The sequence below is a fragment of the Thermobia domestica genome, chromosome 2 (genome assembly GCF_964235325.1).
Source record: "Thermobia domestica chromosome 2, izTheDome1.hap1.1, whole genome shotgun sequence".
NCBI classification, from domain to species: domain Eukaryota; kingdom Metazoa; phylum Arthropoda; class Insecta; order Zygentoma; family Lepismatidae; genus Thermobia; species Thermobia domestica.
The window spans coordinates 264,849,836-264,863,115 of NC_137455.1; the positions used below are offsets into that span (position 1 = coordinate 264,849,836).

Sequence of the window (13,280 nt, forward strand, 5' to 3'; positions counted from 1 at the left end):
TTCACGGTTTCCCCTTATAGTTTTATTTCTTTCAACCATTTTTTGCTTTTCCATTATGGTGACTCCATCACAAAAGAAAGAAAGAAAGAAAGAAAGAAAGCTACGTGTTCCTCCGTAAAGTACCAGTGTCGGCGCGAAAATTTAGAAAGAGCTACTTGAGATAATTCAGCATCTATTTGTCTTTAACTGTACAAATCTTTCAAAAAGTGTAGATCTTGTAATGGTGAATGGGATGTTTGATCACATTTAAGCCAACTGTGAACATATAGTCGGATCAGAAAGTGCATACTCTCCGAAGACCCGTTTCTATTTGCTTCGTTAAACGAAATTGTTGGCGAAAGAGAAATATTTTAAATAGTAGCTTGCTTTTCCCATCCACCTTACATGGTGAATTGCTCCAGGCAAACGAAAGAAGACTCCTCAAGGAGGTATGCCACCCAAGAATATGATGGTCAATTGTAAAAATTCCCTGTAATCTTCTCTGTAGTGTCCTGCTTCTACAAGTTTGATAGCAAAATTCAACACTTCATTTCTTACATCGGAAATATTGTTTGTTACATCATCATCATCAATTTCTGGAATAAAATTAGTGCAATCTATTTTAGACCACTCGTTCTGAAAACACTTCAATAGGACAACGTCCGGTCCAGATGCAAACGAAACACAACAGTTATCAAATACACATTTTAAAACTAATTCATAAATTTGGTGTCTACAAGGAAGGTATAGAAGGTTACTTTGGAGCTACTGCTCTAGCAGAATGCAAGCACCGTTGACAAGATCCATAGTGCAAGGAGTAATGTCACAATAAACTGCCTGCACGAACTTTACCAAGTTCCATTCTTCAAGCGAATGTACTATAGTAGAATCAATATGTTCTTCTCTTGATGACGACAAAATCGGAACACCAATTAGCCTCTCATGACCATCTCCTGTAATAATTATTGATAACCTGCCGGCAGTCTCTCTGCCAGTCAAATTATGCAGTAGTTTTCCGTTCCAATGCACAACTAACGCACTTGATGCACTCTGAAATTGTTTCTTGTAGTTCTGTGCAACTTCACTACAGGTTTTCTCTCAGCATTGGTGAATGGAAGACCCATTTATTGCTAGTTCCTCTATATTATGGCCTAATGCCTCTGCTGTCGCTGTCAGAATATGTATTACTGCTCTATGAGTGATCGATTAAGAGCAACACTAGCCTTTGAGTAATAAAATTGGTTTTCCCCCTTTTACATCTCTTGGACGGTCCGCGCACACACGCATTCGTATTTACATTTTCTCTAACATTCTCAACTGGGTTTTCCTCTTCACTACTTGAACTGCTCCATGTCTTTTGGCGTATAAAGTTCAAACAAATTATTTTCAGAAGTGCATTTACTTTCGCGTTCCTCTTTCGTTTGAAGCCGTGCATATCCCTTTCGTTCTTTTCACGCCAAACTCATGTCTTTACTTTTAGTCGTGTAAGAATTATTAATCTGAAAAGGAGAAATCTTTTCACAGGTAATAATTCTTACATTACTAAAGCTATCTTTAAAATAGTACCAGATTTGTGCTTCTGGTAAAACGATACCTCAAAACGATATGTCACATGACCCTCTTTCTATTTAAAAATTTTGATCTGAATTCAAGATGGCGGATTTCAAGATGGCCGCAATGGCAGTGCTATACAAAATTAGATATGTTTCTTTCTCTATTTCTATTATCCAGGCTATCTTTGCATTACATTTAGCGTTTCTAAATTACATGAGTTTATTTCAGATTTTTCCCATATACTATGTACTGTAATTGGATTCAAAATTTTTGGTCGCTTGGGGCACCATTTAATATTATTCAATGAGGCTAATCTCCTGACTTAATTTAGTCCCATATGGAACCATTTTAGGGGGTGAGACCAGCCCGATCTGAAAATTGATATTTATGGACCACCCTAATGCATCATATCTTTCACTAGGCTATTTCCCTAGCGAGCGGAGCAACCATTTTTCCCTGTACCGACGTATGACGTACAAATATGGTGGTCATTGTTTTAAGCGCACGAGTAGCAGACCGGAATTCAGTCGCAAATTTCAACCGGTTAGAATCATCACATGAGCGAAAGGAATTGTTCTCCGTAATCAGCTGGTTCTGAAGTTTTTTTTTTTTTTTTTTAGAGAGAAATAAAAAAATCAGTGCAAATGTCCGTGGATCGTAATCATTAAAATCCGAGACAATTTCAGTTGTTTACCATTTAAGTACGAAAGAATTCGAGAATTAGGGAGGTTTCCGCAACCATTCCCTTCATCAACATACGTGAGTATTCCCAGAAGATGAACATCACAGTGGCAGACCAAATGAGGTGGCAACAAATATGATAAAGAAAATCCACAATATGGTATTTAATGACCATCGACTGAAAGTGTGCGAGATAGCAGACATGGTAGTTATTTCAGAAAGTTCCATACATTGCATATTGACTGAAAGTTTGGACATGAAATTATTTTTTTTTTTTAGTTACGTCCCACGGTTATGCCGGCGAGGCTAAAGAAGATGGTGATGATAAGAAATTCTTTCGCTCACAATGGAAGGAAAACAACGTCGTGAGAATGTTTCAATCGCGTGTTTGGCGATATTTCACACCAATAAAACTGAGCTTTTGCTTCAATGCAGAACCATGGGTGACACAAGTGTCCATCACCTACCTGAGACAAAGGAATAGCAAAACAATGGACTGAAAGAAGAGATTTGGCTCCAAAGAAGGTAAAGAATTTCATTTGCTGGCAAAGGATGCGCGTGGGATAATTGTGATTGACTATCTTCAAAAAGGGAAAACAACCAACAACGAGTATTACACAAATTTATTGCAGCATTTGAGTGAAGAAATCAAGACACAATGGCCGCATGTAGCGAAAAATAGTTCTTTATAAAGACAATGCGTCAGGTCACACATCCGTTACCGCGGTCTCCAAAATCAAGGTTCGAATTGCTTCCTCGCGCACTCTATTCAAACGATTTAGCACTTCTGGATTGTTTTATCATTCCAAACTTGAAAAAATGGACAGGTAGTAAAAGATTTGCCAACAATGAAGAAGTGGAGTCTGCAGTTAATGCATATTTTGAGCCTCGATTATTCACATTATAAAAATGTTATTGAAGCTATTGAATGTTTCTGGAAGAAGTGTATCGATCTAAAAAGAGACTATATGAGAAATAAAGATAGATTTTTCCATTATTTTCGTTTTCTTTGTTAGGTCGGAGCTTTGGGACTACCATCGTAATATGAAATTACTAGTTATCTTTTGCATTCAATGACATTATAAATATTGGTATTGTAATAATAGAAATTAACAAACTAGTATATACTGTAGATATAGACTTTGTAAAACGTTCAATTATTACTTGAGCATTCAGCTAATAATTTAACATTAAGCTTCAGATTATATTTTATCGTTAGATTTTCATCCTTTAAGAAATTTAAGAGAGAAAAAATTTAAAATACAATTACATTTACCTACCTACATAAATTATAATGGTATGTGGAAATAGCAGTAACTTACTACAGATTATTGGAATTTTGTGCAAACAAAATCAATAGTGATTTTTCTGCTTTATTTTTGCTTCCAATTTAAAATAAACCAATTCCCCAATAAAAGATACAACACTGAAACCTAGACAAAGCAGAAGAAGGAAAAATGCTCCAAATAAGTGATGTAAAGTCATAACGATTACTCTTTGTACATTCTCAATTTTAATCTTCTCTGATCGAAGACGAGATTCAAACGTTAGATCTTTTATCCATTTACCCAAGAAACCTGATTCCTGAAGTTTAGCAATTTTAGCGTAGAATTTATCTTTAAAAGGAGACCCTCGAGGCAAAAGATACCATCTCATTGATGTTATGATTCTTTCTTTAGCAATGTGAACCATTGGATTTCCATATCGATCTATGTAATTAGAATTTATTCTAACGTGTGATAATGTTATATCAGCTACGAATGCTAAGTCATGTCTCTTGGCTGTTCGTTCAAACATATGGTTGTAATCCCAATCAGATGTCCATCTGCTATAAATTAGATTAGCATCTTCATCAGTTAAACTACTGAATATGGCTTTAAATGCAGTCGAACCTCCAATTGGTAATTCAGAAAGAATTAATTCTTTAAGCGTGTTGATAGGGTTCATGTAGGATGGCTTAGTAAGAAAACCAACCAGTGATCCACAATAACAACTAGTGATTACTAATGAGAAGTACAACCAAGATATGAAACAAAACCTAATCCAATCTCGTTTTGGATGATGACAGACAGAACCATTTACAAGTACACAAAAGGTATCAAAGAAATCCATGTTAGAACTATTCGTTTCAGAAACTAGTTGAAATTTCTTTAGGACAAACACAAAAGTGCATACCACTAAGTATGTGTTTATTATGCTAGTCCACAAAATGGTTGGAAATGGTAAATAAATGTTTTTCCACATAGGAATTGCTTCAGGAGAAGGAACAACCCATACTAATTCGCACGGATGAAATGCATCTACAGCATCATAGTACTTTAAAAGACTAATTTGTATATATAAGGGGACAAACGACACGTGTTTGCGGTAGTAAAATATGTCACCAAACATACCTTCCACTACTCCAGTCTCTTCGTCATGTCTTCCCCATTCATTTCCCTCTGCCATTTCAACTTTTGGCGTGAAATTCATGTTCTTTGCAAGGGAGTATAATGTCATACCACCAATACCAGCAATGAATTTACTGTCATTTTTTCCCTCTAGTATGAAGTTTGGTGGAAGATTAAATGCAGTTACTTCCAGAGGACATTCGTGTAAGTCTTGCAATTTGTCGGGAAATAAATTATTTGACATTTGGTATGACAAATCTTTGCATTCACCTAAAAATATTTTCTCAGTATTGTAACAGTTTCCTTTTATAAATGGCGAGTACGTATAGAGCGTGATAGTTTTCGTATGCTGTGTCAGAAGTTTATTTTTATTAGATTCTTCTTTTCTTTTTGAATGTTTCTGAACTAGTAAGACTACATTTAAAACCTGCAAGTCAGACAGTATTTTAAATAGGCCCAACAGTATTGAATCATCAAAATTTTTGTTCAGTAAATATACCATAAAAGTTCCTCTAGGATTCCATAGAAATGTTGACATAATTCTGTTCAATGTAGTGTTTAGTAATATTGGATCATGAAGTAGTATCAAGTAACCCAGATCAATTCTTGTAAAATGAGTGTAATTCAGAGCAATTATGTTAGTTATAAACGAGTCACCTCTCAACTGAACAATTGGAACGTATTGGTTTAATGGATCAGGTATCATCGACTCTTGAGTAGAAACTGTAACAATGTGCTTATCTTGCAAGTACAATGATACTATTCCTTGTAAGCATTTAACGCATTCTAGATCCGTTTCAAGATTGTTTCTGAGGTGTATATAGGATTCCGTTGCTACTGCCAGAGTTCCAACCACGAAGAGTATTTTTGTCCACTTACTTTCTTTCATCGTTGGCAATTAATTTGTCAATCTGGAAATATACAAAAATACATATAAAATTTAGGATCAAATTCAACTTTATATCTAGAGTTCGATAGTTCTATCTTGACCCATGTACTGCCAAAGAAATTGAATAATTTGCAATTCAAACTTTGCTCTAACCCACGTGTACATGCTAATTTAATAAATATTCGGTGTTATCTTTAGATGACGTCAATAGAGAAACAGCGATTCAAATTATATCACTGTCTTTTTGTACGGAGTAACAATACTTAGTTAACATTCATGTTCCGGGAGACAGAATGATCAGTGAATGAATGGGCTGTTCTGTAGTTCATCACATTTGTAACCTTCTTATTTGCACAATAATGAGATTTTCCAAACTTATACAATAATTGCGTGATAGGTATTAGTTGCCCAAGTGCTACCAACTAGTAAATATTTACCATAACATATTTCTATAAATGACACAAATAATTTTAGTTTTTCTTTTCATTTTTTTTTTTTTTTTTTTTTTTTGTTTATATAGGTTCAACGTCCCTTTTCAGCACCGGGGATATAAAAATCCTAGATCTATAGCCTAACATAGCCTAACATAGCGTAGCTCCAAGCAACAGTAACGCATCCAAATTCGGAATGTGGGGAGCCCGTACCCCAAGGAATCGAACATAGTAATATTCAGAAACAATATATGTCAAATTACCAAAACAGTGATCGGAATACAACACATTATTATAATTAATTTGACCTGATATACATAACATAATATCACATTATCTGTGCATATTACTAACACTCTGGCGGTGTCAAAGAAAACGAGATTACCAACAAACTTAATCATATTTAGCATTTCGATTGTAATATTGCATATATATTGCTGATACATTTTCTTATGTTTTGCCTACTATAATTAGGGAATAGTATTGATTACTATATTCAGCTTCAGCTAACAGTATTGCTTATGCATTATCTTTGCTTTCATAGACTTTTATCATTATTTTCATTATTTCAGTATTTCAGTATTCAGTATTTATTTCAAATTTATTTTCCTTATATCTATAAAATTATTATTTATTGTTGGCATGCAACATTCATTAACCTTCGTAACATAATATTTAGGCATGCAACATTCATTAACCTTCGTAACATAATAATCATCCTTTTTTATCAACACGATTTTAAGGTGCAGAATTAGATTTTGTTCACCAATGCCTCAAATTAGTATTGAATTATTAAACATTATAGAAGGCTATAACAAAATCGACAACAAATTGTCAACATACAATAGAAAAAACCATTAACAAGAAATTCTTCTCTTCTTGTTGTTCACATCAACCACAGGCTGTTAAGCAACATGGAAATTTTAAAACTTTTCTCTCGCTTGGGAGAGCTGTTTTACACTTTGATAAGGCCTCTTCTTCGTAACTGCATCTAGATATTTTACCCTTGCTCTTGCTCTTCCTGGTTTTCCTTCTGTCCTTCCCTCTATCAGCATGGTGATCCAATCGGAGTGCCGAATAAGGTGGCCAAGCATGCTGTTCCTTCTTTTTCCTATTATTATCATGATCTGTCGTCCTTCATTAGCTTTCTTTAGAACGCCTTCATTCCTTTTCCATTCAGTTCATGATGTGCACAGCATTCTGCGCCAACACCACATTTCAAATGCTTCCAGCTTGGATATTTAAGCTTTTCTCGATATCCACGTCTCTCATCCGTAAAGCTCTACGCTCCATCCAAAGCTCTTAATAAATTGTTTACGAACTTCCAGTGACACATTTCTTGATGTTAGTAGTCCTCTTTCCCTATTGAATGCTTGTTTAGCCTGCGCTATTCTGGAACTTACGTCTTCTTCACTTCTTTCGTCCGAGGATGTTAGACTTCCTAAATAGGGGAACGTTTTAACGTTTTCAATTTTCTCTTCCTCTAGCCATACGTTTGCCTCTTCCTGTCCTGCTCTTGTGCACTTTTTCACTTTGGTTTTCTTCTTATTTATCTTCATTTTGCATATTTTTTTTTCAGTTGGTCGTTTAGGTTTGAAAGTGCTTCCTCCAAGTCCTTTTCGTTCTCCGCTATCAATGCTGTATCATCAGCAAACCTTATTCTGTTGTAAACCTGGTCATTTACTTTTACGCCTTTCTCGTGTTTTTCAAGCAATTTTTCATAGCTTCTTCTATATAGACGTTGAACAGGAGAGGTGAAAGTCCACATTCTTGCTTCACTCCTTTACTTATTTTTGCTTCCTTTTGATCTCTTCCTATGACAGCTGTTTGGTTCGTATAAAGTTGGTATATTATTCTTCTGTCTCTATAATCCACTTTCAGATTCTTCAACGTTTTGAACATGACACTCCAATTTATGTTATCAAAAGCTTTCTCTATATCTACAAATGCTATCACAATTGGTTTGTTTATTCTGATGTGTTGTTCCATGATCAACTCAGTATTGCTGCCTTGTTCTTTTCCTCCTGAATCCAAACTGGTCCTCCGATATCCGTTCTTCGATTTTCCCTTCTATTCGTTGTGCGATAATTTTTGCACAGTATTTTTGATGCATGGGAAAGCAAACTTAACGTTCTGTATTCTTCGCATTTCCGTGCGCCTTTTCTCTTCGGGATAGGTACCAATATGGTTTTCTCGAAGCCTCTTGGTATTTTTCTCGAGATATACATTTCATTAATAAGATTAAATAGTTTCTTCTTTGTTGCTATTCAGAGATTCTTAATCACTTCCGTTGGTATTTGATCTATTCCTGGGGCTTTACCATCTCGCATTTTCTCCAAAGCATTGTCAAATTCGCACTGTAGAATTGATGTTCCTAATTCATTTTCATCGACGTTTGCTTCCTTCTCTATCTCTTCTTCGTTCACTATCTTCTTTGTAGAGTTCTTCAATGTATTCCATCTTTTTGTTATCTGCTCTTCTTCTATTAGCGGTGTCACGTCCTTGTCTATGTTAATGTCTGTGCGTTTCTTTTTTCTCACCGAATTGTTTTCTAACCTTTCTGTATGCCGTTTCTGTATTGCCTTTGACTAATTTTTTTCAATTTCTTTGCTCAAGTCGTTTATCCAGTTTTCTCTGGCCTTCTTTACTTCTCTGTTGAGGTGATTTCTGCACCTTCTGTATTCTTCTTCTTTGTGTGTTATCTTGTACTGTCTTCTTTGCTCCATTATTTCCAATATTTGTGCTGTTATCCAAGGTTTATATTGGGTTCTCGTTTCTCTTCTTATATGCTCGTCGGCAGCTTTTGTAATCCCTGGTTTCATGGCTTCCCATTTCGAGTCGATGTCATCACCTGCTAAAGCTACCTTAGACGTCTCTTTGTCTGTCGCACTTACAAATTCCCTTTTCATGTTTTCGTCTCTTCTTAGCTTGATTGTGTTCCATCTTTTGTTTGGTGCTACCACTTTTTTCGTCTTTACCCTGAATTCGCTCTCCATCAAAACTAAATTATGGTCTGAGTCAACGTCTGCTCCTGGGTAACTCTTACTGTTCTTCACTTGATTTCTAAATGCTTGTCGGACTAGTATATAGTCTATTTGGTATCTTTCTTTGTCTACTGGTCTTGCCCATGTGCATCTTCTTCTTAGTGGTTGTTCAAAGAGAGTGTTTGTTACAGTGAGATATGGCTTTTGCAGAACTCAACTAATCGTGCACTTCTCGCATTTCTTTCTCCTAGGCCGAAATTACCAGTTACATTCTTTTCTTTCCCTTCGCCGACTACTGCGTTCCAGTCACCTATGATGAATTAACTCTTATAATGTCCACGCGGAAGCGGGCATTACAAACTAAAATATGTTTTATCTACTCAAGTGTTGTTTTAGGTATTAATTCAACAACATTTGTACTATACTAGGATGTTAGTTTCCAAACATTGTAACATTTCCAGCGTAGTAAAGTTGCCGTCGTATTTCTCTAAAGATAATTTTCCCAATTATTCGTTGTTTGTATCCCAATTAAAATATGAGAAATGAGCAGTTTGAGCACTATGTATAAAGGGAAGTATAAATCAAATCCAGTGTTATACCTACAAAGCTTTATATTGAGAGGAAGTATGTGTTTCGGCAACTTTTTAACAATTTCTACGCTAACATGAAAAGAAATTACAAATCTGTCTAGCCAAGCTCGTATATGCACGAGCATAGGGGCTGAGCTTAGGGCGGCTTTTAACAAAATATCGAGACGAAAGTATGATGTGCAAAATAAAGAAGCTGTTCGTCCACAAGACAAAATTTAAGGGAAATTTATACTGAAAACAATGTTGTTACCACAATGTGACCGAGTTTTCTGGGTACGATGCGGTTAAAAACACACTACAATGTTGGTATTTTGTCATTTTTGTATTGTTTTCACTTTCACATGCCTGAATACGAACAAATAAGGTGGAAGGTGCAAAATTTTCATGAGTCTAGGGGCGGAAAATACGTAAATACGGGCATGTGTCCAAATGCTTCCTAAGTACTATGCATACGTTCATATTTAGATATTTTCTCAAGTACCTTTCTAAGTATGAACTAAGAAGGAATTTGCATATATTTAGAGAAATTCTAATTGTGTAACGAGTTTGCAGTTATTATATTATGGAATAAAAGATTAAATAAAGTGGGAATAAATAATATTTTTTTTTTAAAAAAATGTCCTTTTTTCCTACGATACAATAATACGAATCAAAGTTTTCACATTTCCACTTATTTTACTAGTTGTTTAATCTCCGAAGTTTTGATATGCATAAAAGTAATAAGTCTTATAGAACGATCCTGTTCATTTGTCTGGTGACAGTAGAGTTTCCTACGAGACAAGAGGAGACGTGGCAGAATTTTCGTGGCGAAAGAAAGCTTTATGAAATAGTCCGTCCCTCTGTATAATGTAGGGTAAAGGCACCGAATATGGAATACTTTTTGTTTCTTCTTTATTTCTCAGAAATGCGTATTCCAGAATAAAAATATTATACACCATAATACTTGCGGTACCTTTGCAAAACAAAATACAAGTATGAAAGTTTGTTCCAAATTATTGAGTTTTTTTACAATATTACAAAATTGAAGGAAACTCAATTTCCCATATTAGGCACACCCCGCTCCTAATATGGAACACTACCTGTTCTTAAAATGGAATACAAGAACAAATATTGTATGCGTTTCTGCCTACAATGCTACATTTGGATAATTCGAACATGGGCAATGCATTCGAGCAATTTATTTGTTTATTTAAGGAATAAATTTATGTATTAGTTCAAGAAAAGAAGCAAAATGAAGTGTCCGAGCTTCAGACTCCGAAGTCACATCGGTCCTTAAGATAAGTCTACGAATTGGAAGGGACTCGGAGCCCTGGCCTCAGGAAAAGTACCATCCCGGCATACGCCTGATGGGTCTGAGGAAAACCAGGGAAAACCTCACTCAATATGGGATGTCTGAGCAGGGATCGTGCCCATGCTCCAATCCAAATGTCGCATTGTAGGCATTGTGGCCTATATATCACATTTGGTAAGTCTATAAGACAAATAAACAAAAATTACATAACTTTCTTAAGATAATTAGAGCATAAAACAGCAGAAATACCAGAATTTTACGTAGTACAAAGGTAATTATCGAACTTGACTGGACTTATTCTTATTAGTTCTATGTTTGTAAATTGCTGTAATAGGCTGTAATAGCTACTTATTTTAAGTTTTGGAATAGCTATAATATCTTTTACCTTGGAATAAGCATGTTTACTACATAAAACTAATAATAAAAATAATAAAACGAAATATTCGGGGAAGCATACTCTGTACGACAAATAAAGTAAAAAGTACCCTATATAAAAGAGAAAGTTCGAACATACTGGATTAGCGTGTCTTAAGGCGTTCGAATTCTGAGTCTAGTTTTACTTTGCAAAACAATAACTAGAAACATACTTTTCTCCACCTTTTCTGGGGCACACTTCGTGAGACCATCTTTTACAAACTGGGCATTTTAATCAATCCCCTTCCCCTACACTGAGCGACCACAATTTCCAAATTCTTTATCATCGTCATCATCAGTAGGATCACTTAAACTGTCACTGTCTTCGTTCAAGTCACTCACTGACTTTTCGGATTAACTTCGTAATTTGTAGTCGTGTGATGTCTTTTTTTGGTTCTTTCGATAGGATTTTCTTGAACAGGGTATGGAAATTAAAAGATTTTTAACTACTTGCAATGATGAGCTAAAGGCTCGTTGTAATGTAGTAGAGGTAGAGTCTAAATCGTTTTTGTGTGGAGTGCTCGTAACTACTTTCGCCTCGCCCGGCTTTCGACCACGTGTGTTGTGATTAGTGCTCTCAAACGGTCGGGTCGGGTTGAAGACCGACCCGACCCGACCCGACCCGTGATCCAAATTGACTGACCCGATCCGATGACCCGACCCGACCCGACTGACCCGAACCGTGATCCGACCTGATTGACCTGACCCGACAACCCGACCCGAGGTGACCCGGTTGACCCGACCCGACAACTCGACCCGAGCTGACCCGACTGACCCGACCCGACAACCCGACCCGAGCTGACCCGACCCGACCCGTTTGAGAGCACTATAATCACGACACTGGGTGAACGCCAAAATGCACTCCCATTGGGAGTTAAACCCGGACCACGTGTACCAAGGTCTTACACGTTAACCACTAGCTAGATCAAGCAGGGGATTTGTATATGCATCTTAATGAATATTTGGCAATTTTGAGGTTTGGTTATTTCTTTTTATAACTGATACCAATGTCCGACGTGGGAGAATTTTTTTTCTTGCTTTAGTTCTATGTGACGAAATTTTTCTTCAAGGTCAGTGTTCTCACCTGCTCGGACGGCAGGGGGTTTTCTCGGAAGGCAGTAGCAAGAGTCTCTTGGCGGAGACAAAAGGAAATCGTTTAACTACAATGATGAGGGTTGAGGAAACAGGACTACACCTGTGATTTTTTCCAACCCTTCAACTTTCATTCCAAAATAGGTTCTTATGATTCCGGGACCCGTGCCACTTTGATTTTTCTTTCTCGGTAATTAAAACGTATTTTACAGTATATATAGTTGCACGTAAGAAGATACATAATATGAATTTTGTAATTTAAAATTTAAAAATACAGTATGATATTTAATTATAAAGTACTAATTTTATTTCATCACTTTCAGCCCAACAAATGAAATTCAAACAATTCGCTCCCTGGGTCTTTGCCATCAATACTGCGTCTTATTCTTTGTCTTGCAGTCAAGTCTTGGTCCTGCATTTCGTAGTCTTGGTGGTCTTTCATGCTATACAAGAGCCTAGAATGCTCGCCTCATCGGTACAAATGAAGACCAAGTGTGATTTTGATTATGGTCTTTCATACTATATGGAAAGCAAGAAAATACGCTCATCGCTACTTGATGATAACCAAAACAAGACCAAGAGCAAGATTACTATGCAATTCGTCTTGCATATAAAATTTTTATCTTGTTCTTGTATCGATGTCCTTGGGCTTTGTGAAATAAAATGAAATATTCAGTTTAAGGTCCCTTGATTCTGCACCGAGGCTAAGGGTTATGGTGACCATGAGAAATGAATGAAATGGTGGAATGAAGAAAGTGGGAGGAAACAGGAGAACCCCGAGAAAACCCACTACACGGCGTTTCTTCACCACAAAGCCTACTTAGCACCATCTGGGATCGAACCATGGACACCTTGCACCAGAGATGAATTCTCTACCACTGAGCCACCGCAGCCCTGCTTGGGCTTGGTCGTCCATATCCAATCTTTCTTTTGGCCTTACTTAAACAACTTCTAGTTTTGTTCTAAATCCAGACTCCATATTGGC

At 36.4% G+C, this 13,280-nt stretch overlaps 1 protein-coding gene across 1 annotated transcript; it reads right to left on the reverse strand.

Annotated features, from left to right (window-relative positions):
- Positions 1-3,567: 3,567 nt before the first annotated feature.
- On the reverse strand, positions 3,568-4,848 carry LOC145679410 (glutamate receptor ionotropic, kainate 2-like). Its single transcript, XM_081749992.1, has one exon. It carries the CDS (start codon positions 4,846-4,848, stop codon positions 3,568-3,570), a length of 1,281 nt encoding a protein of 426 aa, XP_081606118.1.
- Between the last annotated feature and the right edge of the window lie 8,432 nt (positions 4,849-13,280).

Excerpts from the sequence above, each read along its gene's own strand:
- LOC145679410 (XM_081749992.1), bottom strand. The coding sequence starts at position 4,848 with ATGTCAAATAATTTATTTCCCGACAAATTGCAAGACTTACACGAATGT.